Source organism: Seriola aureovittata, chromosome 10 (assembly GCF_021018895.1).
Source record: "Seriola aureovittata isolate HTS-2021-v1 ecotype China chromosome 10, ASM2101889v1, whole genome shotgun sequence".
NCBI lineage: Eukaryota > Metazoa > Chordata > Actinopteri > Carangiformes > Carangidae > Seriola > Seriola aureovittata.
Genome location: NC_079373.1, coordinates 21,224,620 through 21,251,590, shown reverse-complemented (window position 1 = coordinate 21,251,590; position 26,971 = coordinate 21,224,620). Strand labels below are relative to the sequence as shown.

The window sequence follows — 26,971 nt, the reverse complement described above, 5'->3', positions numbered from 1 at the left end:
GTGGTAGTCATTCTTGAATGATAATGATTTTTAAACTAAGAATTACAGTGAAACATTCTGTGCTGTTCTGCCTTCATGAAGAGGAAGGAGCATGTGTGTGTTTTATACATCAGGGCTTATGTATATTGTATATTGTATTGTGCATTCAAAACAAGATCTGCAATATTTGTCATTTTACTCATGTTTTTGTCTTTTTTTCTCCTCCCTAAAATATAAATATCCATGGTCACATAGATATTTTGTATTTCAGTCATTCTCATTTCCTGCTTAAATTGCCTCAACTCCACAATTTCGGTGTGGCTAAATGTAAGTGTGAAAACATTCAACTTTAGTGAGAACTTTTTCGACTTGATTCCCATTCAAGGGGCAGGGACCATTTTTATCAAGTAAAGGTTTGGTGACACCAGGGAGTAGGAAAGTAAAGTTTATCCATATGTCCATATGATGATTTATGGACAATCATAGTACAACATGTGTGTAATATTTTCTGTTTGCAACAGGCCAGAGGTCTACTGGACCAACATGGTCATGGTCTTCTCAGTCCATGTAGAGAATTTACTTGTGAGAAAAGGAGGTGAACAATTAAAAACACTTTAAAAATTGTAGCAGGAAATGCTCTAATGCTTATTCAGAACTACTGGCTATCCATACACAGCTACAGCTTTGATTTGATTGATATTTTTGCCTTCTTTGAGTGTGTATTCTCTTATGTGTGCTTTTTTTAAAAAATAATTTCTTTAGACAGCCTTTAATTGTGTGGGATTGTGGTTTCTTCTACAGAGAGGCTTGTGCTTCAGTTTTTTTTAGACTGACAATTTTCCTTTCTTTGGGATTCAGTAACAACACATTTTTTTTCCTTTAGAAATTCAAGTTAACAAACCACACAACTTCAAATGTGACTTCAAATGTCCCTGCCCCTAAAATGCCTTATACAATGACTTGCATCCTTCATGTAGTGTTTGTCTTAATTTGACATTGAGATATGTTAATACAGACAATGATGTGAAACCCTGTGTGAGACAGCTGCTGGGGTAAGCAGTGTCTATGTTGAAATGAGCTGTCACTGGCATTTGTTCCAGAGAGAGTTGTACAGAGGAGATAAGGTCAGGGAGATAGTGGGTATTGTGAGAGGTATTGTGTGTGTGAGAATGTGTGTCTATCTGTGTGTGTTTGAAAAAGAGAGAGAGGGAGAAGTAGAAAGCTTCTAGCTGTAACAAATGGCCTATCATGCAGAGGGTGACAACCCTGTCGCAAACCCCTGATGGGCCTAATGTCAGCACAAGAGAGAGCTGTGAGGAGGGGGATAAGTGAGAGGTAGCGAGTCCACATGAGAGACATAACACGTGAGATGTGCATGGAGAGAAAGTGTCTGAAAGATTGATACAGGACAGACAGCTAGAAAATCTAATCAGGACTGGTGGACCACAGACAGAGAAAACATGAGGAATGATTAAGGAGGAGGAGAGGTGTAAAGATTAACAATAAGTTAAAGATTTAAGTAGTAATTCTCAAGGAGATGCTTTATACTATCGAATGAGTCTTCTCCTTTTGTAATTGTCCTCTGCTTGAGAAACAGATATCCCCCAGTCATTCCTTCAGACCTCTGGAGAAATCATGGATTGTTCGAATTAAGCCATTATGATTCCACCTTTTACTGTGTGGGCTGCTGCACCAATGATTGCTGCACTGCTGCTCTGGACCTACACACAATAGTTTAATATGCCTTAACAAATATTTATAATTTTATTAATATGTGGAATGGAATGGGGCAACTTTAAATGATGTTTTCAATAAATAATTTTTAAGGGCTTGGGGAGGGTTCCTTGGCTCTGAGCTTTTTAGCATTTTTTGGCTCATTGTTTTGGTTTTCTGGCATCAAAACTCCTGTTATCAACCTCAGCAGCTGGCAGTTGTTTTCGGTGACAAAGCTCTGATAAACCCGCTGTATGTCACCAAAAAGCAGCCAGGTAAAGGCAGAAATTAGCTAGTGAACATAGTGAAGGATTTAGCCGATATTTTCCTCAGGAGATGTTGGAACCAAAACAAAACAACACATTAACAAACATAGTGTGCCAGGCCCTGTAGTGATATTTACAGGTGTTAATTATGAATGAGTATGCTATAATTAACAATTTGAATTAAGTTTGATTCAGTGCTCATTCATGAGGCATTTTGTTGTCACTTATGTACAGCAGCACAAAACATTCCGATAATGTTGCAATTATGATGATGAAAAAGCTGAAATGAGGCACAGATGGAAATCTGTTTTATTTTCAAGTCTTAAGAATTTGATTTAAACATACTTGGGATGGAAAACACAACACTCACGAACATTAATTGATCTCTTTTATATAACCAGAGAGCTTGTTTACTGCCGAAAGCCATAAAAATACATTCAAATATATTCTGACAAAGACTTGAGCCACATTAGAAAAATTTTATTAAATTTTATTTATTTGCTGTTATGATACAGGTGTTAACTTCAGTGAGTGTCAGCCCGCAGGCCAGAGATTCAGACCCAGAATGTTCTCGATGTGAGGCAACAGTTCAAACCACTGCAACACCGTGCCACCCCATCAAGTCATACTATAGTTAGGCATAAAAATTCATAGTATACTAAGGTATAAAAAGTCATAGTATACTAAGGCATAAAAAGTCACAGTATACTAATGCATTATAATTAACCCTGTTGTGCATGTTTCTGGATTGTGTGAGGAAGCTGGAGTACCTGGAAAGAACCCATACAGGTACAGGGAGAACATGCAAACTCAACAATGAAAGGCGCCAGGACCGGGATTCAAACACAGCCCCTTCTGAATGCAAGACGACAGTTGTAACCACTTCACCATCATGCTATCTCATAAACAGGTCATTGTATACTAGGCATAAAAATATCAAAGTTTGGTAAGGCATAAAAACGTCAAATAACATCAGACTATAGTAATGGATAATATATCAGAAAACGTCACAGTATAGTAAGGCATAAAACAACATAGTATAATAAGGCATAAAAATTTAATAAACATCATAGTATAGTATGTCATAAAATGTATGCATGTATGCATATAAAAACGCATAAAACATCATAGTATAGTGAGGGAGAAAAAAAAACAAAAGACGTCAAAGTATATTAAGGTATAAAACGTCATAGGATAGTAAGGGATAAAAATTTCTAAAAACTTCATAGTGTAGTAAGGCATAGAACACCTTACTATATTACATGGGTATAGGTGGAAAAGGGAAACTCCACACAGAAAGGTGCTTTGACCAGGATTCAAACTCAGAATCTTCTGACTGCAAGAGAACAGCTGTAACCACTGCACTAACTAGCTAGTCACAATAAAAGTCTCATACTATAGTAAGGCATAAAATGTAAAAAAATGTATAGTAGAGTGAGGCATAAAAACATCACAGTAATGTAAGGAATAAAACATCATAGTATAAAAAGGCATAAAATTGCCAAAAATGGTCATAGTATATAAAGGCATAAAACGTCATAGTATAGTTAGGCAAAAAATGCCATGATATAGTAAGGCATAAAATTGTTAAAAAACGTCATAGTATACTGTGAGATAAATAGCCATAGTATAGTAAGGCAAAAAAGTGAAAAACGTCATAGCATAGTAAGGCATAAAATTTCCAAAAATATTATAGTATACTAAAGCATAAAATGTCATAGTAAAAAAACGTCATAGTATAGTAAGACAAAAGAATCAAAAAACATCATACCATAGTAGATTTTAAAAATAAAAACAGCAGGTAACATTATAGTACATTTTAAAAATGTCACAATACACTGAAGCACAAACACATCATAGTATAGTAAAGCAAAAAGTCAAAAACGTCATAGCATAGTAAGGCATAAAATTACCAAAAATATTATAGTATACTAAAGCATAAAACCTCATAGTATAGTAGGGCAAAAAAGTAAAAAAACGTCATAATATGGTGAGTCATAAAAACGGCATAAAACGTCATACTATAGGAAGATATAATAATGTCATAAAACGTCATAGCAAAATAAGGCATAAAATTGCCAAAAATCTTATCGTATATTATGGCATAAAATGTCATAGTATAGTAAGGCAAAAAATGTCAAAAAACGTCATACATTAGTAAGGCATAAAATTGCCAAAAATGTTATATTATAGTATGGCATAGAAAGTCATATTATAGTAAGGCATAAAAACGCCATAGTATAGTAAGGTATAAAAATGTCAAAAACCGTCCTAGTATAGTAAGTAAAAAACATCATAGTATAGTATTGCAAAAAATGTCAAAAAAGGTCATACTATAGTAAGGCATAAAATTGCCAAAAATGTTATAGTATACTATGGCATAAAATATCATAGTATAGTAAGGCATAAAAATGCCATAGTATAGTAAGGTATAAAAATGTCAAAAACTTTCCTAGTATAGTAAGCTAGAAAACATCATAGTATAGTATTGCAAAAAATGTCAAAAAAGGTCATACTATAGTAAGGCATAAAATTGCCAAAATGTTATAGTATACTATGGCATAAAATGTCATAGTATAGTAAGTCATGAAACGGCATAAAACATTATAGTATAGTTTGATATAAAGAGTCAAAAAACGTCATAGTATAGTAAGTCATAAAAGCGGCATAAAACATCATAGTATAGTATGGCATAAAAATGGCAAAAAACGTCATAGTATAGTAAGGCATAAAAATGGCAAAAAAGCATCATAGTATAGTAATGCATGAAACGTCATAGTATAGTAAGGCATAAAAATGGCAAAAAAAACGTCATAGTATAGTAAGGAATAAAAATGGCCAAAAGCATCATAGTATAGTAATGCATGAAACGTCATAGTATAGTAAGGCATAAAAATGGCAAAAAAAACGTCATAGTATAGTATGGCATAAAAATGGCAAAAAAGCATCATAGCATAGTAAGGCATGAAACGTCATAGTATAGTAAGGCATAAAAATGTCAAAAAACGTCATATTATAGTAATGCATGAAACGCCATAGTATAGTAAGGCATAAAAATGGCAAGGCACAAAAATGTCAAGAAACGTCATATTATATCATGGCATAAAAATGAAAAGAAAATGTCATAGTATAGTAAGGCATAAAAATGTCAGAAAAAAGGCATAGTATAGTATGGCATAAAAATGTCAATAAATGTCATAGTATAATAAGGCATGAAACGTCATAGTATAGTACGGCATAAAAACGCCATAGTGTAGTAAGGCATAAAAATGGCAAAAAATGTTATAGTATAGTATTGCATAAAAATGTCAAAAAACGTCATAGTATAGTAAGGCATAAAAATGGCCAAAGGCATTATATTATAGTACGGCATGAAACGTCATAGTATAGTATGGCATAAAAATGGCAAAAAACGTTATAATATAGTAAGGCATAAAAATGTTAAAAAACGTCATAGTATAGTATGGCATAAAAATGGAAAAAAACGTCATAGTATATTAAGGCATAAAAATGGCCAAAGGCATCATATTATAGTAATGCATGAAACGTCATAGTATAGTAAGCCATAAAAATGTCAAAAAGCATCATAGTATAGTAAGGCATAAAAATGGCAAGGCATAAAAAGTCAAAAAACGTCATAGTATAGTAAGTCATAAAAATGTCAAAAAACTTCATAGTATAGTATGGCATAAAAATGTCAAAAAACTTCATAGTATAGTAAGGCATAAAAATGGCAAAAAACGTCATAGTATATAATGGCATAAAAATGACAAAAAACTTCATAGTATAGTAAGGCATAAAACGTCATAGTATAGTAAAGCATAAAAATGGCAAAAAACTTCATAGTATAGTAATGCATGAAACGTCATAGCATAGTAAGCCATAAAAATGTCAAAAAACATCTTAGTATAGTATGGCATAAAAATGGAAAAAAACGTCATAGTATAGTAAGGCATGAAACGTCATAGTATAGTAAGGCATAAAAATGTCGAAAAGCATCATAGTATAGTAAGGCATAAAACGTCATTGTATAGTAAGGCATAAAAATGGCAAAAAACTTCATAGTATATTAAGGCATAAAACATCATAGTATACTAAGGCATAAAAATGGCAAAAAAAAACGTCATAGTATAGTAAGGCATAAAAATGACCAAAAGCATCATAGTATAGTAATGCATGAAACGTCATAGTATAGTAAGGCATAAAAATGGCAAGGCACAAAAATGTCAAAAAACGTCATAGTATATCATGGCATAAAATGAAAAAAAAACGTCATAGTATAGTATGGCGTAAAAATGGCAAAAAACGTCATAGTATAGTAAGGCATGAAACGTCATAGTAAAGTAAGGCATAAAAATGTCCAAAAACGTCATATTATAGTAATGCATGAAACGTCATAGTATAGTAAGGCATAAGAATGGAAAGGCACAAAAATTTCAAAAAACGTCATAGTATAGTTAGGCATAAAAATGTCAAAAAGCATCATAGTATATTAAGGCATAAAACATCATAGTATACTAAGGCATAAAAATGGCAAAAAAAAACGTCATAGTATAGTAAGGCATAAAAATGGCAAAAAACGTCATAGTATAGTATGGCATAAAAATGGCAAAAAACGTCATAGTATATTATGGCATAAAACGTCATAGTATAGTTAGGTATGAAAATGTCAAAAAACGTCATAGTATAGTAAGGCATAAAAATGTCAAAAAACGTCATAGTATAGTAAGGCATAAAAATGTCAAAAAACGTCATAGTATAGTATGACATAAAAATGTCAAAAAACGTCATAGTATATTATGGCATAAAACGTCATAGTATAGTATGGCATAAAAATGTCAAAAAACGTCATAGTATCATAAGGCATAAAAATGGCAAAAAGCATCATATTATAGTAATGCATGAAACGTCATAGTATAGTAAGGCATAAAAATGGCAAGGCACAAAAATGTCAAAAAACGTCATAGTATAGTATGGCATAAAAATGTCAAAAAACGTCATAGTATATTATGGCATAAAACGTCATAGTATAGTATGGCCTAAAAATGTCAAAAAACGTCATAGTATAGTAAGGCATAAAAATGGCAAAAAACGTCATAGTATAGTATGGCATAAAAATGGCAAAAAACATCATATTATAGTAGTGCATGAAACGTCATAATATAGTAAGCCATAAAAATGTCAAAAAACATCATAGTATAGTAAGGCATAAAAATGGCAAAAAGCATCATAGTATAGTAAGGCATGAAACGTCATAGTATAGTAAGGCGAAAAAACATCAAAAAACGTCATAGTATACTATGGCATAAAATGTCATAGTAAGTAAGGCATAAAAATGCCAAAAAAACGTCATAGTATAGTAAGGCATGAAACGTCATATTATAGTAAGGCATAAAAATGGCAAAAAGTGTCATAGTATAGTAAGGCATGAAACGTCATAGTATAGTAAGGCATAAAAATGGCAAAAAGTGTCATAGTATAGTAAGGCATGAAACGTCATTGTATAGTAAGGCGAAAAAACATAAAAAAACGTCATAGTATAGTTAGGCATAAAAATGTCAAAAAGCATCATAGTATAGTAAGGCATGAAACGTCATAGTATAGTAAGGCATAAAAATGGCAAAAAACGTCATAGTATAGTATGGCATAAAAATGTCAAAAAACGTCATAGTATATTATGGCATAAAACGTCATAGTATAGTTAGGTATGAAAATGTCAAAAAACGTCATAGTATAGTAAGGCATAAAAATGTCAAAAAACGTCATAGTATAGTAAGGCATAAAAATGTCAAAAAACGTCATAGTATAGTATGACATAAAAATGTCAAAAAACGTCATAGTATATTATGGCATAAAAATGTCATAGTATAGTATGGCATAAAAATGTCAAAAAACGTCATAGTATCATAAGGCATAAAAATGGCAAAAAGCATCATATTATAGTAATGCATGAAACGTCATAGTATAGTAAGGCATAAAAATGGCAAGGCATAAAAATGTCAAAAAACGTCATAGTATATTATGGCATAAAACGTCATAGTATAGTATGGCCTAAAAATGTCAAAAAACGTCATAGTATAGTAAGGCATAAAAATGGCAAAAAACGTCATAGTATAGTATGGCATAAAAATGGCAAAAAACATCATATTATAGTAGTGCATGAAACGTCATAATATAGTAAGCCATAAAAATGTCAAAAAACATCATAGTATAGTAAGGCATAAAAATGGCAAAAAGCATCATAGTATAGTAAGGCATGAAACGTCATAGTATAGTAAGGCGAAAAAACATCAAAAAACGTCATAGTATACTATGGCATAAAATGTCATAGTAAGTAAGGCATAAAAATGCCAAAAAAACGTCATAGTATAGTAAGGCATGAAACGTCATAGTATAGTAAGGCATAAAAATGGCAAAAAGTGTCATAGTATAGTAAGGCATGAAACGTCATAGTATAGTAAGGCATAAAAATGGCAAAAAGTGTCATAGTATAGTAAGGCATGAAACGTCATTGTATAGTAAGGCGAAAAAACATCAAAAAACGTCATAGTATAGTAAGGCATAAAAATGTCAAAAAACTTGATAGTATAGTAAGGCATGAAACGTCATAGTATAGTAAGGCATAAAAATGGTAAAAAAAACGTCATAGTGTAGTATGGCATAAAAATGGCAAAAAACGTCATAGTATAGTAAGGCATAAAAATGGCAAAAAACTTCATAGTATAGTAAGGCATAAAACGTCATAGTATAGTAAGGCACAAAAATGGCAAAAAACGTCATAGTATATCAAGGCATAAAAATGAAAAGAAAATGCCATAGTATAGTAAGGCATAAAAATGGCAAAAAACGTCATAGTATAGTATGGCATAAAAATGGCAAAAAACATCATAGTATAGTAAGGCATAAAAATGGCAAAAAGCATCATAGTATAGTAAGGCAGGAAACGTCATAGTATAGTAAGGCGAAAAAACATCAAAAAACGTCATAGTATACTATGGCATAAAATGTCATAGTAAGTAAGGCATAAAAATGCCAAAAAATCGTCATAGTATAGTAAGGCATAAAAATGGCAAAAATCATCATAGTATAGTAAGGCATGAAACGTCATAGTATAGTAAGGCATAAAAATGTCAAAAAACGTCATATTATAGTAATGCATGAAACGTCATAGGATAGTAAGGCATAAAAATGGAAAGGCACAAAAATGTCAAAAAACGTCATAGTATAGTAAGGCATAAAAATGGCAAAGAAACATCATAGTATAGTAAGGCATGAAATGTCATAGTATAGTAAGGCGAAAAAACATCAAAAAACGTCATAGTATAATAAGGCATAAAAATATCCAAAAACGTCATAGTATAGTAAGGCATAAAAATGTCAAAAAACTTCATAGTATATTGAGGCATAAAACGTCATAGTATAGTAAGGCATAAAAATGGCAAAAAACGTCATATTACAGTAATGCATGAAACGTCATAGTATAGTAAGGCATGAAAATGGCCAAAAGCATCATAGTATAGTAAGGCATGAAATGTCATAGAATAGTAAGGCATAAAAATGTCAAAAAATGTCATATTATAGTAATGTATGAAACGTCATAGTATAGTAAGGCATAAAAATGACAAAAAAACGTTATAGTATAGTATGACATAAAAATGTCAAAAAACTTCATAGTATAGTAAGGCATAAAACGTCATAGTATAGTAAGGCATAAAAATGTCAAAAAACTTCATAGTATATTAAGGCATAAAATGTCATAGTATAGTAAGGCATAAAAATGTCAAAAAACTTCATAGTATATTAAGGCATAAAACGTCATAGTATAGTATGGCATAAAAATGGTAAAAAACGTCATAGTATAATAAGGCATAAAAATGGCCAAAAGCATCATAGTATAGTAAGGCATGAAACGTCATAGTATAGTATGGCATAAAAATGGCAAAAAACGTCATAGTATAGTAAGGCATAAAAATGCCAAAAAAAACGTCATAGTATAGTATGGCATAAAAATGGAAAAAAAACGTTATAGTATAGTAAGTCATAAAATGTCATGGTATAGTAAGGCTTTAAAATGTCAAAAAAACGTCATAGTGTAGTATGGCATAAAAATGTCAAAAAACGTCATAGTATAGTAAGGCATGAAACCATTTAGTGACGAGATAATGTGCAAACTCCACACAAAATGTCCCAAGATAGATTTGAACCAACAGTCTTTGGAATGAAAGGTAACCCTTCTAACCACTGTACTACCCTCAACCCTATTAGCTGGTAATATTATAGTAAACATTATAGTATAATTAGGAATTAAATTGCCAAAAATGTCATACTACAGATGGAGTTTGTAGAGGGGAATCAGCCAGGGACAGACATAATGTTCAAACTCAACACGGGATTCGAACCAACAACCCTTAGAATGTAAGGCAACCCTTCTAAACACTATACTACCCTCAAGCCTGTCAGCAAGTAATATTATAGTAAATTTTATAAACATCAGGGTATTGTGAAGCACAAAGACATCATAGTACAGTGTGGCAAAAAATTTCAAAAAAATGTCATAGCATAGTAAGACATAAAATTGCCAAAAATGTTATAATATACTATGGCATAAAATGTCATACTACAGCTGGAGTTTGTAGAGGTTAACCATTCATGGATGGAGATAATGTGCAAACTCCACACAAGATGTCCAGAGACAGGATTCAAACTAACAACCCTTGGAATGAAAGGCAACCCTTCAAACCACTGTACTAGCATGAACCGTGCCAAGAGGTAATAGTATAGTAAATTTTACAAATGTCATAGTACAGTAAAGAATAAAACGTCATAGTTTAGTATTGCAAAAAATGTCAAAAAACATCATAGTATAATTAGGCATTAAATTGCCAAAAATGTTATAGTAAACTATGACATAAAATGTCATGCTATTAATGGAGTTTGTAGAGGGGAATCATCCAGGGACAGACATAACGTGCAAACACGACACGAGATGTCCCGCGACAGGATTCGATCCAACAACCCTTGGCATGAAAGGCTACCTTTCTAACCACTGTACTACCCTTTAGACTGTCAGAATGTAATATTATAGTAAATTTTACAAACATCAGAGTATGGTGAAGCACAAAGACATCATTGTACAGTGAGGCAAAAAATGTCAAAAAAAAGTCATAGCATAGTAAGATATAAAATTGCAAAAAATGTTATAATATACTATGGCATAAAATGTCATACTACAGCTGGAGTTTGTAGAGGGTAACCGTTCATGGATGGAGATAATGTGCAAACTACACACAAGATGACCGCAGAGAGGATCCGAACTAACAACCCTTGGAATGAAAGGCAACCCTTCAAACCACTGTACTAGCCTAGCACTGTCAGGAGATAATAGTATAGTTAATTTTACAAATGTCATAGTATAGTAAAGCGTAAAACGTCATAGTTTAGTATTGCAAAAAATGTCAAAAAGCATCATAGTATAATTAGGCATTAAATTGCCAAAAATGTTATAGTAAACTATGACATAAAATGTCATACTACAGATGGAGTTTGTAGAGGGGAATCCTCCAGGGACAGACATAACATGCAAACACGACATGAGATGTCCGACGACAGGATTCGATCCAACAACCCTTGGCATGAAAGGCTACCTTTCTAACCACTGTACTACCCTTAAGACCGTCAGAAAATAATATTATAGTAAATTTTACAAACATCAGAGTATAGTAAAGCACAAAGACATCATTTAACAGTGAGGCAAAAAATGTCAAAAAAACGTCATAGTATAGTATGGCATAAAAATGGAAAAAAACGTCATAGTATAGTAAGGCATAAAAATGGCCAAAGGCATCATATTATAGTAATGCATGAAACGTCATAGTATAGTAAGCCATAAAAATGTCAAAAAGCATCATAGTATAGTAAGGCATGAAACGTCATAGTATAGTAAGGCATAAAAATGTCAAAAAAACGTCATAGTATAGTATGGCATAAAAATGACAAAAAAACGTCATAGTATAGTATGGCATAAAAATGGCAAAAAGCATCATATTATAGTAATGCATGAAACGTCATAGTATAGTAAGGCATAAAAATGGCAAGGCACAAAAATGTCAAAAAACGTCATAGTATAGTAAGGCATAAAAATGGCAAGGCATAAAAAGTCAAAAAACGTCATAGTATAGTAAGTCATAAAAATGTAAAAAAACTTCATAGTATAGTATGGCATAAAAATGTCAAAAAACTTCATAGTATAGTAAGGCATAAAAATGGCAAAAAACGTCATAGTATATAATGGCATAAAAATGACAAAAAACTTCATAGTATAGTAAGGCATAAAACGTCATAGTATAGTAAAGCATAAAAATGGCAAAAAACTTCATAGTATAGTAATGCATGAAACGTCATAGCATAGTAAGCCATAAAAATGTCAAAAAACATCTTAGTATATTATGGCATAAAAATGGCAAAAAACGTCATAGTATAGTAAGGCATGAAACGTCATAGTATAGTAAGGCATAAAAATGTCAAAAAACTTCATAGTATATTAAGGCATAAAACGTCATAGTATACTAAGGCATAAAAATGGCAAAAAAAACCGTCATAGTATAGTAAGGCATAAAAATGTAAAAAAACTTCATAGTATAGTAAGGCATAAAACGTCATAGTATACTAAGGCATAAAAATGTCAAAAAACTTCATAGTATATTAAGGCATAAAACGTCATAGTATACTAAGGCATAAAAATGGCAAAAAAAAACGTCATAGTATAGTAAGGCATAAAAATGACCAAAAGCATCATAGTATAGTAATGCATGAAACGTCATAGTATAGTAAGGCATCAAAATGGCAAGGCACAAAAATGTCAAAAAACGTCATAGTATATCATGGCATAAAATGAAAAAAAAACGTCATAGTATAGTAAGGCATAAAAATGGAAAGGCACAAAAATGTCAAAAAACGTCATAGTATAGTTAGGCATAAAAATGTCAAAAAGCATCATAGTATAGTAAGGCATGAAACGTCATAGTATAGTAAGGCATAAAAATGGCAAAAAACGTCATAGTATAGTATGGCATAAAAATGTCAAAAAATGTCATAGTATATTATGGCATAAAACGTCATAGTATAGTTAAGTATGAAAATGTCAAAAAACGTCATAGTATAGTAAGGCATAAAAATGTCAAAAAACGTCATAGTATAGTTAGGCATAAAAATGTCAAAAAACGTCATAGTATAGTATGACATAAAAATATCAAAAAACGTCATAGTATATTATGGCATAAAACGTCATAGTATAGTATGGCATAAAAATGTCAAAAAACGTCATAGTATCATAAGGCATAAAAATGGCAAAAAGCATCATATTATAGTAATGCATGAAACGTCATAGTATAGTAAGGCATAAAAATGGCAAGGCACAAAAATGTCAAAAAACGTCATAGTATAGTATGGCATAAAAATGTCAAAAAACGTCATAGTATATTATGGCATAAAACGTCATAGTATAGTATGGCATAAAAATGTCAAAAAACGTCATAGTATCATAAGGCATAAAAATGGCAAAAAGCATCATATTATAGTAATGCATGAAACGTCATAGTATAGTAAGGCATAAAAATGGCAAGGCACAAAAATGTCAAAAAACGTCATAGTATAGTATGGCATAAAAATGTCAAAAAACGTCATAGTATCATAAGGCATAAAAATGGCAAAAAGCATCATATTATAGTAATGCATGAAACGTCATAGTATAGTAAGGCATAAAAATGGCAAGGCACAAAAATGTCAAAAAACGTCATAGTATAGTAAGGCATAAAAATGGCAAGGCATAAAAAGTCAAAAAACGTCATAGTATAGTAAGTCATAAAAGCGGCATAAAACATCATAGTATAGCATGGCATAAAAATGTTAAAAAATGTCATAGTATAATAAGGCATGAAACGTCATAGTATAGTAAGGCATAAAAATGTCAAAAAACTTCATAGTATAGTATGGCACAAAAATGGCAAAAAACGTTATAGTATAGTATGGCATAAAAATATCAAAAACTTCATAGTATAGTAAGGCATAAAAAAATATATCATAGTATATAATGGCATAAAAATTACAATAAAACGTTATAGTATAGTATGGCATAAAAATGGCAAAAAACTTCATAGTATAGTAAGGCATAAAACGTCATAGTATAGTAAGGCATAAAAATGGCAAAAAAAACGTCATAGTATAGTATGGCATAAAAATGGCAAAAAACTTCATAGTATAGTAAGGCATAAAAATGGCCAAAAGCATCATATTATAGTAATGCATGAAATGTCATAGCATAGTAAGCCATAAAAATGTCAAAAAACATCTTAGTATAGTATGGCATAAAAATGTCAAAAAACGTCATAGTATAGTAAGGCATAAAAATGTCAAAAAACGTCATATTATAGTAATGCATGAAACGTCATAGTATAGTAAGGCATAAAAATGGCAAAAAGCATCATAGTATAGTAAGGCATGAAACGTCATAGTATAGTAAGGCATAAAAATGTCAAAAAACGTCATATTATAGTAATGCATGAAACGTCATAGGATAGTAAGGCATAAAAATGGAAAGGCATAAAAATTTCAAAAAACGTCATAGTATAGTAAGGCATAAAAATGTCAAAAAACTTGATAGTATAGTAAGGCATGAAACGTCATAGTATAGTAAGGCATAAAAATGGTAAAAAAAACGTCATAGTATAGTATGGCATAAAAATGGCAAAAAACGTCATAGTATAGTAAGGCATAAAAATGTCAAAAAACTTCATAGTATAGTAAGGCATAAAACGTCATAGTATAGTAAGGCATAAAAATGGCAAAAAACGTCATATTATAGTAATGCATGAAACGTCATAGTATAGTAAGGCATGAAAATGGCCAAAAGCATCATAGTATAGTAAGGCATGAAATGTCATAGTATAGTAAGGCATAAAAATGTCAAAAAATGTCATAGTATAGTAAGTCATAAAAATGTCAAAAAACGTCATAGTATAGTAAGGCATAAAAATGTCAAAAATCATCATAGTATAGTAAGGCATGAAACATCATAGTATAGTAAGGCATAAAAATGTCAAAAAACGTCATATTATAGTAATGCATGAAACGTCATAGGATAGTAAGGCATAAAAATGGAAAGGCACAAAAATGTCAAAAAACGTCATAGTATAGTAAGGCATAAAAATGGCAAAAAACATCATAGTATAGAAAGGCATGAAATGTCATAGTATAGTAAGGCGAAAAAACATCAAAAAACGTCATAGTATAATAAGGCATAAAAATATCCAAAAACGTCATAGTATAGTAAGGCATAAAAATGTCAAAAAACTTCATAGTATATTGAGGCATAAAACGTCATAGTATAGTAAGGCATAAAAATGGCAAAAAACGTCATATTATAGTAATGCATGAAACGTCATGGTATAGTAAGGCATAAAAATGGCAAAAAAAGGTTATAGTATAGTAAGGCATGAAACGTCATAGTATAGTAAGGCGAAAAAACATCAAAATACATCATAGTATAATAAGGCATAAAAATATCCAAAAACGTCATAGTATAGTAAGGCATAAAAATGTCAAAAAACGTCATAGTATAGTATGGCATAAAACGTCATAGTATAGTAAGGCATAAAAATGTCAAAAAACGTCATAGTATAGTAAGGCATGAAACGTCATAGTATAGTAAGGCATAAAAATGGCAAAAAGTGTCATAGTATAGTAAGGCATGAAACGTCATTGTATAGTAAGGCGAAAAAACATCAAAAAACGTCATAGTATAATAAGGCATAAAAATATCCCAAAACGTCATAATATAGTAAGGCGAAAAAACATCCGAAAACGCCATAGTATAGTAAGGCATGAAACGTCATAGTATAGTAAGGCATAAAAATGTCAAAAAACTTGATAGTATAGTAAGGCATGAAACGTCATAGTATAGTAAGGCATAAAAATGGTAAAAAAAACGTCATAGTATAGTATGGCATAAAAATGGCATAAAACGTCATAGTATAGTAAGGCACAAAAATGGCAAAAAACGTCATAGTATATCAAGGCATAAAAATGAAAAGAAAATGCAATAGTATAGTAAGGCATAAAAATGGCAAAAAACGTCATAGTATAGTATGGCATAAAAATGGCAAAAAACATCATATTATAGTAGTGCATGAAACGTCATAATATAGTAAGCCATAAAAATGTCAAAAAACATCATAGTATAGTAAGGCATAAAAATGGCAAAAAGCATCATAGTATAGTAAGGCATGAAACGTCATAGTATAGTAAGGCGAAAAAACATCAAAAAACGTCATAGTATACTATGGCATAAAATGTCATAGTAAGTAAGGCATAAAAATGCCAAAAAAACGTCATAGTATAGTAAGGCATAAAAATGGCAAAAATCATCATAGTATAGTAAGGCATGAAACGTCATAGTATAGTAAGGCATAAAAATGTCAAAAAACGTCATATTATAGTAATGCATGAAACGTCATAGGATAGTAAGGCATAAAAATGGAAAGGCACAAAAATGTCAAAAAACGTCATAGTATAGTAAGGCATAAAAATGGCAAAAAACATCATAGTATAGTAAGGCATGAAATGTCATAGTATAGTAAGGCGAAAAAACATCAAAAAACGTCATAGTATAATAAGGCATAAAAATATCCAAAAACGTCATAGTATAGTAAGGCATAAAAATGTCAAAAAACTTCATAGTATATTGAGGCATAAAACGTCATAGTATAGTAAGGCATAAAAATGGCAAAAAACGTCATATTATAGTAATGCATGAAACGTCATAGTATAGTAAGGCATGAAAATGGCCAAAAGCATCACAGTATAGTAAGGCATGAAATGTCATAGTATAGTAAGGCATAAAAATGTCAAAAAATGTCATATTATAGTAATGCATGAAACGTCATAGTATAGTAAGGCATAAAAATGGCAAAAAAACGTTATAGTATAGTATGGCATAAAAATGTCAAAAAACTTCATAGTATAGTAAGGCATAAAACGTCATAGTATAGTAAGGCATAAAAATGTCAAAAAACTTCATAGTATATTAAGGCATAAAATGTCATAGTATAGTAAGGCATAAAAATGTCAAAAAACTTCATAGTATATTAAGGCATAAAACGTCATAGTATAGTAAGGCATAAAAATGGCAAAAAAAACGTCATAGTATAGTATGGCATAAAAATGGTAAAAAACGTCATAGTATAATAAGGCATAAAAATGGCCAAAAGCATCATAGTATAGTAAGGCATGAAACGTCATAGTATAGTATGGCATAAAAATGGCAAAAAACGTCATAGTATAGTAAGGCATAAAAATGCCAAAAAAAACGTCATAGTATAGTATGGCATAAAAATGGAAAAAAAACGTTATAGTATAGTAAGTCATAAAATGTCATGGTATAGTAAGGCTTTAAAATGTCAAAAAAACGTCATAGTGTAGTATGGCATAAAAATGTCAAAAAACGTCATAGTATAATAAGGCATAAAAATGGCCAAAAGCATCATAGTATAGTAAGGCATGAAACGTCATAGTATAGTATGGCATAAAAATGGCAAAAAACGTCATAGTATAGTAAGGCATAAAAATGCCAAAAAAAACGTCATAGTATAGCATGGCATAAAAATGGAAAAAAAACGTTATAGTATAGTAAGTCATAAAATGTCATGGTATAGTAAGGCTTTAAAATGTCAAAAAAACGTCATAGTGTAGTATGGCATAAAAATGTCAAAAAACGTCATAGTATAGTAAGGCATGAAACCATTTAGTGACGAGATAATGTGCAAACTCCACACAAAATGTCCCAAGATAGATTTGAACCAACAGTCTTTGGAATGAAAGGTAACCCTTCTAACCACTGTACTACCCTCAACCCTATTAGCTGGTAATATTATAGTAAACATTATAGTATAATTAGGAATTAAATTGCCAAAAATGTCATACTACAGATGGAGTTTGTAGAGGGAATCAGCCAGGGACAGACATAATGTTCAAACTCAACACGGGATTCGAACCAACAACCCTTAGAATGTAAGGCAACCCTTCTAAACACTATACTACCCTCAAGCCTGTCAGCAAGTAATATTATAGTAAATTTTATAAACATCAGGGTATTGTGAAGCACAAAGACATCATAGTACAGTGTGGCAAAAAATTTCAAAAAAATGTCATAGCATAGTAAGACATAAAATTGCCAAAAATGTTATAATATACTATGGCATAAAATGTCATACTACAGCTGGAGTTTGTAGAGGTTAACCATTCATGGATGGAGATAATGTGCAAACTCCACACAAGATGTCCAGAGACAGGATTCGAACTAACAACCCTTGGAATGAAAGGCAACCCTTCAAACCACTGTACTAGCATGAACCGTGCCAAGAGGTAATAGTATAGTAAATTTTACAAATGTCATAGTATAGTAAAGAATAAAACGTCATAGTTTAGTATTGCAAAAAATGTCAAAAAACATCATAGTATAATTAGGCATTAAATTGCCAAAAATGTTATAGTAAACTATGACATAAAATGTCATGCTATTAATGGAGTTTGTAAAGGGGAATCATCCAGGGACAGACATAATGTGCAAACACGACACGAGATGTCCCGCGACAGGATTCGATCCAACAACCCTTGGCATGAAAGGCTACCTTTCTAACCACTGTACTACCCTTTAGACTGTCAGAATGTAATATTATAGTAAATTTTACAAACATCAGAGTATGGTGAAGCACAAAGACATCATTGTACAGGGAGGCAAAAAATGTCAAAAAAACGTCATAGCATAGTAAGATATAAAATTGCAAAAAATGTTATAATATACTATGGCATAAAATGTCATACTACAGCTGGAGTTTGTAGAGGGTAACCGTTCATGGATGGAGATAATGTGCAAACTACACACAAGATGACCGCAGACAGGATCCGAACTAACAACCCTTGGAATGAAAGGCAACCCTTCAAACCACTGTACTAGCCTAGCACTGTCAGGAGATAATAGTATAGTTAATTTTACAAATGTCATAGTATAGTAAAGAATAAAACGTCATAGTTTAGTATTGCAAAAAATGTCAAAAAACATCATAGTATAATTAGGCATTAAATTGCCAAAAATGTTATAGTAAACTTTGACATAAAATGTCATACTATTAATTGAGTTTGTAGAGGGGAATCATCCAGGGACAGACATAACGTGCAAACACGACACGAGATGTCCCGCGACAGGATTCGATCCAACAACCCTTGGCATGAAAGGCTACCTTTCTAACCACTGTACTACCCTTTAGACTGTCAGAATGTAATATTATAGTAAATTTTACAAACATCAGAGTATGGTGAAGCACAAAGACATCATTGTACAGTGAGGCAAAAAATGTCAAAAAAACGTCATAGCATAGTAAAATATAAAATTGCAAAAAATGTTATAATATACTATGGCATAAAATGTGATACTACAGCTGGAGTTTGTAGAGGGTAACCGTTCATGGATGGAGATAATGTGCAAACCACACACAAGATGACCGCAGACAGGATCCGAACTAACAACCCTTGGAATGAAAGGCAACCCTTCAAACCACTGTACTAGCCTAGCACTGTCAGGAGATAATAGTATAGTTAATTTTACAAATGTCATAGTATAGTAAAGCGTAAAACGTCATAGTTTAGTATTGCAAAAAATGTCAAAAAACATCATAGTATAATTAGGCATTAAATTGCCAAAAATGTTATAGTAAACTATGACATAAAATGTCATACTACAGATGTAGAGGGGAATCCTCCAGGGACAGACATAACATGCAAACACGACATGAGATGTCCGACGACAGGATTCGATCCAACAACCCTTGGCATGAAAGGCTACCTTTCTAACCACTGCACTACCCTTAAGACTGTCAGAAAATAATATTATAGTAAATTTTACAAACATCAGAGTATAGTAAAGCACAAAGACATCATTTAACAGTGAGGCAAAAAATGTCAAAAAAACGTCATAGTATAGTAAGGTATGAAAATGTCAAAAAACTTCATAGTATAGTAAGGCATAAAAATGCCATAGTATAGTAAGGCAAAAAAGTCAACAAAGGTCATAGTATAGTAAGTCATGAAAACAGCATAAAACGTCCTAGTTTAGTAAGGCAAAAAATTTCAAAAAACCTTATAGTATAGTATGGTATGAACACATCATAGCACAGTAAGGCAAAAAATGTCATATTATTGTAAGGCATAAAAACGTCAGAATATAATATTGCAAAAAAATGGTAAAAAAAAACGTCATAGTACAGTAAGGCAAAAAAAACAGCATAAAACGTCATAGCATAGTAAGGCATAAAATTGCCAAAAATGTTATAGTATACTAAGCCAAAAAATGTCCAAAAAACGTCATAGTACACTAAGGCATATAAACGCCATAGTATAATAAGGCAAAAAAGTCAAAAAACTTCATAATATAGCAAGGCATAAAAACGTCATAGTATAGTATTGCAAAAAATGTCAAAAACATCATAGCAAAGTAAGGCATAATATTGCCAAAAATGTTATACTATACTATGGCATAAAAATGACACAGGGACAGGGTTCGAACCAACAACCCTTGGAATGAAAGGCAACCCTTGACGAACCACTGTACTACCCTCAACCCTAGTAAGCAAGGCATAAAAACGTCATAGTATATTAAAGGCATGAAAAAGGCAAAAAACATCATAGTCAAGTAAGTCATAAAAACGCCATGGTATAGTATTGCATAAAATGTCAACAAACATCATAGTGTAGTAAGGCATAAAAACCCCATAGTATAGTAAGGCATAAAATGTCAAAAAAACGTCATAGTATAGTATGGTATAAAAACGCAATAGTACAGTAAGGCAAAAAAAGGCAAAAAACGTCATAGCATAAGAAGTCATAAAAATGACAAAAAACGACATAGTATAGTCCAGCATAAAAATTTCAAAAAACGTCATATTATTATAAGGCATAAAAAGTCATAGTATAATATTGCAAAAAATGTTTAAAAAAAACGTTATAGTATACTATGGTATAAAATGTTATAGTATAGTAAGCTAAAAAATGTCCAAAAAACGTCATAGTACACTAAGGCATATAAAAGCCATAGTATAATAAGGCAAAAAAGTCAAAAAACGTCATAATATAGCAAGGCATAAAAAGTCATAGTATAATATTGCAAAAAATGGTTAAAAAAACGTTATAGTATACTATGGTATAAAATGTTATAGTATAGTAAGGCATTAAACATCATAGTATAGTAAGCCATAAAAATGTCAAAAAACGTCATAGAATAGTACTGCAAAAAATGTCAAAAAACATCATATTACAGTACTGCAAAAAATGTCAAAAACGTCAAAATATAGTAAGACAAAAAAATGGCATAAAAAATCATAGCATAGTAAGGCATAAAATTTCCAAAATGTTATAGTATACTATGGTGTAATACGTCATAGTATAGTAAAGAATAAAAAGTCAAAAAATGTCATAGTATAGTAAGGTATGAAAATGTCAAAAACGTCATAGTATACTAAGGCATAAAAACATCATAGCAATGTAAGGCATAAAAACATCATAGTATAGTACTGCAAAAAATGTCATAGTATAATAAGGCATAAAATGTCATGGTATAGAAAGGCATAAAATTGCCAAAAATGTTTTAATATATTACGGCATAAAACGTCATAGTGTAGTAATTCATAAAAATGGCATAAAACGTCATAGAATAGTACTGCAAAAAATGTCAAAAAACGTCAAAGTATAGTAAGACAAAAAAATGGCATAAAAAGTCATAGCATAGTAAGGCATAAAATTTCCAAAATGTTATAGTATACTATGGTGTAATACGTCATAGTATAGTAAGGTATAAAAATGTCAAAAAACGTCATAGTATAGTAAAGTATAAAAAGTCAAAAAATGTCATAGTATAGTAAGGTATGAAAATGTCAAAAAACGTCATAGTATACTAAGGCATAAAAACATCATAGTAATGTAAGGCATAAAAACATCATAGTATAGTACTGCAAAAAATGTCATAGTATAATAAGGCATAAAAACGTCATAGTATAGTAAGGTATAAAAATGTCAAAAAACGTCATAGTATAGTAAAGTATAAAAAGTAAAAACACGTCATAGTATAGTAAGGTATGAAAATGTCAAAAAACGTCATAGCATACTAAGGCATAAAAACATCATAGTAATGTAAGGCATAAAAACATCATAGTATAGTACTGCAAAAAATGTCATAGTATAATAAGGCATAAAAACGCCATAGTATAATAAGGCAAAAAAACAGCATAAAACGTCATACTATAGTAAGGTATAAAAAGTCAAAAAACGTCATATTATAGTAAGTCATAAAAATGGCATAAAACGTCATAGTATAGTACTGCAAAAAATGTAAAAAAAAACGTCAAAGTATAGTAAGGCCTAAATGATGTCAACAGTCATACGATTGTAGCTCTTATAATGGGACAGATACAGACCATGACTTCTAATATTATCTCTACCACCGGTGTCGCTGTAATTTACACTTAAAAGCATGAAGGAGATATGCAGATAGATGTCACTGTAGGAATGAGGTGAAAGGCTAAGAGTCACAGTAGAATGAGTAATCAGTGAGCAAGGCAGAATGGACACGAGTGATAAATGAGAGGGAGAGGAAAGGTACACGTTTGTGAAGAATGCTTCATGCATAGAGAAACAGTGAAAAGGAGTTGAGTTTCTCTCAGAGGAACACTGAATGAATGAAGGAGTTAAAGCAGAAAGAGAACAGTGTGAGGGGAAAACACAGAATGAAGGATGAGAGGGAGGGAGTCTAGAGAGGGAGATGGAGGAGAAAACAGAATGAGTGATGAGAAGGTGGAGACAGAGGCAGGAGGAGAAAGGAGAGGGTGGCAGAGAGAGAAAAGAAGGATGAGGGAAAGAAAATAGATGAGAGTGTTAGCACAGAGATGAATGTGAAGAGTGAACAGTGAGAAAAGATGAGAAAATGGGGAGACGCTAATGAAAGAAGAGGCTCAGAGAAAACACAAGTAATGTCCACCTCGTAATAAATATAATGTCATGTAGTCTCATATTCAGCATTTTAATGTTTTCTGTTGCAGTTTCACTTGCACAACATAAGAAAAAAACAATCGCTCGAGAAAAGGACGTAAGAACATCTTTGATCTACCTGAGAAACAAAGGAGACAGAAATATGGACACTTTGTCTGTTTCTGCGTTGCTGAAGGGACATTTTAAGGCCTTGAGTGTGTTTGTCACTCTTCAGCATCTTTGTCAGTAGCAGCAGCCAGAAAATCCAGAAGGACAACAGGGTGTAGCCTGAGGTGGCTGTCCTCCCAAGAAAAATGACAGCATCAGTTGTTTCAGAAAATGCCCAGTTATGAAATATGTTTATCTTCAACTGACAAAGACCTCCAGTGGCTCTCATGGCTGTTCTACTGGAGGAGAAAAGGAGGAGGTAGAGCGATATTGTAAAGCTACAAGGTCCACTGAAGGAAGGTGGCTGGGGTGAATGCATTTATTAAAAAAATGTCTAACTTTGACTGGGAAGACCACTGATCGCAGTCCATCCATACTGACACTCAAGGCCTGGGTTCTTTTAATCATGACCATGATTGTTCATTAACCTTAGTCAAGTATTTATTATTTTAAACATGACAATGATAGAAAGTTTTGTCCTGTGACAATTTAACTAAAGTCTATTCAATAAAATGATAATTCAGGCAATTAATCTGGTATCATGGCCACCTTAAAACATCCATATGTCAACAACTGATCAGGCAGAAATTCTAAAATGAGTCATGGGTGACAGATTCATGTATAAAACTTGGAATAACCTATACAAATTAGTTTGTTTCAAGTACATCCTTGCCTTAAGAGACCCAATGACTTAGGCAAACACTTCCAAAATGAATAAATATTCTTTTAATGCAACAATAACTTTCATTGTGCGAACAGGACAAACATTAGAAGTATTAAATTATCTATTGAGACTGTGATTTGTGGAATCAAACTTATTTCCAGGTGAGCTCTGTATTTTCAAACTGAATCCAACACCTTGAGTTTTTCTGGAGCCTGCATCAACTTTTTAAGGAAATGTACTCAGTGTCTTTGTTCAGTGGTGGTTGCTGCTTTATAAACCAGTGCAATTAGATCGCTTTTTTCTTATGCATCAAAAAATAATTAGAAGCAGATTAACTGCTTATATTTAAATTTTCTGCAGTGGGATTTGGAAGTGTGAGGAGGTGGAATAAAGAACTTTGTGTGATGCCATGGGACAAAAGCTTTGAAGACAGTAGTTTTCTGCTCCAAAATCCTCCAAATTCTCCTCTGTATTGTCACATAGGGGTTTTTATTATTGCATTGGTCTTCCTTGGTACTGTGGTTAGAGGGCATACAAGCCTGATTGCTTTCTGTCACCTCTCCCACTGAGTGTCATATTAATCTTTGAAACCTGCCCTAATGAAATAATTGATTGATTGTGTCACTGTATTATCTATCAGTGCTGCTGCAGTAGCTTTAGCATACTGAGCGACAGTAGCTCATGATTTATTAATGATTATCGAGGGTGATTATCTGACCTCAGGATTTTTGTCTTCTCTCCATCTCCCCATGCCCTCTTCCCCATCCGTCTTGCTTCCTGTCTAACCCTCCCTCCATCCCTCTCTCCTTTCCTCTCTACCTCAGGGTGAATGTTCCTCCAAGTGCTACAACATGTTCATCATAGAGACGGTGTGTGTAGCCTGGTTCTCCCTGGAGTTCATCCTGCGGTTCATTCAGGCCCGCAGCAAGCTGGACTTCCTCCGCGGGCCACTCAACATCATCGACGCCATGGCCATCCTTCCCTACTACGTCTCCCTGGTGGTGAAAGAGGAAGACCCAGCCCTGGAGCACGAGAGGCCAGGAGGAGGTAAGGGCTACTTGGACAAGCTGGGCCTGGTGTTGAGGATCCTGCGGGCGCTGAGGATTCTCTACGTGATGCGGCTGGCTCGCCACTCTCTTGGCCTGCAGACGCTCGGGCTGACGGTCAGACGCAGCACCCGGGAGTTCGGCCTCCTTCTGCTTTTCCTCTGCGTGGCTGTCACCCTCTTCTCCCCGCTGGTCCACTTGGCTGAGAGTGAGCTCACGGGTGCCCATGACTTCAGCAGCATCCCTGCCTCCTACTGGTGGGCCATTATCTCCATGACGACGGTAGGCTACGGCGACATGGTGCCACGGTCCATTCCAGGACAGGTTGTAGCACTGAGCAGCATCCTCAGTGGGATCCTCATCATGGCCTTCCCTGCTACATCCATCTTCCACATGTTCTCCCGCTCCTACCAAGAGCTCAAGATGGAGCATGACCGATTGTTCAAAGAGGAATGTGCTGCCGCTGCTGCCGCCGCTGCCACCGGGGAGTTGCAGGAGGCGGGAAGTGAAGGAGGAGGGTTCGACTCAGCTCCAACTGGACTTGGATTACGTCTAGACAAGGATAGTGTGCACTCACTGGAGTCCCTGGCTCTGCTGGGGAAAGGCGGTGAAGCTGCAGGAAATAATAACCACAGCCTTCCAGCAGCAGCTTTCTGAACAGTACTTGCAATGATTGACTCAGTCCAAAAACTTCCAAGAACATATGAGTCTGTTCATCTCTGTCTTGCTGTAAAAGTACTGTAAAAGTACTGCAAATGACTGTTGCTCCAATAGTCTCACTCCCCACATGGTTGTGAAGCATCTGCGTTGCATTGGATCAAAGGAGATTAAACAAACATTTCCTTTGCTCTTCAGTCTGATGATAAGGAGCAGAAGTGTGCACACTGCTGACTGCACAGAAACTGACAGACTTTAAACCCTTTAAATTGGACGGTCCAGTTTGTTTGACGGGCCAGAAAGCCACTGCAGCAATATTAGTATATACGGCTGCTTCCATAAACATGCAATATTCAGTCCAAAGTTGCTTTTCCTTCCACTGTGAAAATACTTACAAGTCCAACTGCAACTTTTAGTTTTTCAAGAGTTTAAAGATGTGCTCCTCTCTTACTTTAATTCTGAGAAGCTTGAAGCCATGTTCTGAGAAGAAATATAAACAAACTGATAGTTTTGGCTCATATAAGATGTATATCCATCTCTCTCTCATGTATGTTTGTATGCTTGGACTCAAAGAGGTGACTGTGTCTCCATTCTCTACTATGAAGTCCAGGTAAACTGAGTGAAGATGTTGCAGAAGTTATGGTCCAAACTGTTTTTTTTAATCAGCTGATGAGGAAATGAAAGGATGGAGAGAAAGAAAGCATGCTTGCAAGTGTATGAGTGAAAGAGAATGAGCGCTAACAACCATGAAATGTACTTTGCAAGGCTCCAAATAAAAGCTCTCCTGGTAATCTGAGAGAAATCCATTTTCTGGGCTGTAGTTTTTTTGGTTTGTTCTCGGTATGACGGTCTAATCTCCTTGGCCAGGATGCTCAATCAGAATCCTGCAGATGAACATTTCTGAGAGAAGAAGAAACAGAAACAGCTGTCTGAGCCAGACACACACAGATAAGTATTCTGAGAACAACAATTCTGTGACAATCCCCTTCTTACATCACCTCCTTGTTTTCATGTGTACAATTACACCACCCTGGACGGGTGCCACGTCTCTACAAATCTTAGGTTTGTAGACGGGGATCTTCTGTAATACACTGCAACCAAAGAAGCTCTGCTTAATGCTACGTCTTCAGGTCTGGGACAAATCGATTCTCTCATTTGCTGTCAAATTCTGGGGTGGCCTCCAAAATGGGTGGGGCCAAGAGTGGTCAGCCACACCATGGGGTCCAAGAGGGATGTGGAGGCACGCAGGGACATGCCAGATGTGGATGTAATCTAGATTAAAGTTAGGATTAAAAGCCCCACAGGCAAATGGGTTACGGCCTGAAACTCAACTTCATCCAGTTGCTTTAAATCTTTAAATTTGATTTTGCTTTTTTTTTCTTCCCAGAGTCCAGTGCAGTCGCTTTTGGCGT

At 33.4% G+C, this 26,971-nt stretch overlaps 1 protein-coding gene across 1 annotated transcript in view; it reads left to right on the top strand.

The window, feature by feature from the left end:
* Positions 1-26,359, top strand: part of kcng4a (potassium voltage-gated channel, subfamily G, member 4a) — a 40,968-nt gene extending 14,609 nt beyond the window's left edge. The window contains exon 4 of the mRNA XM_056387999.1: positions 24,681-26,359. Within this exon, the coding sequence (XP_056243974.1) occupies positions 24,681-25,559 (879 nt within the window). The 3' untranslated portion in view covers positions 25,560-26,359. The remainder of the gene's footprint in view (positions 1-24,680) is intronic.
* Positions 26,360-26,971: the final 612 nt, after the last annotated feature.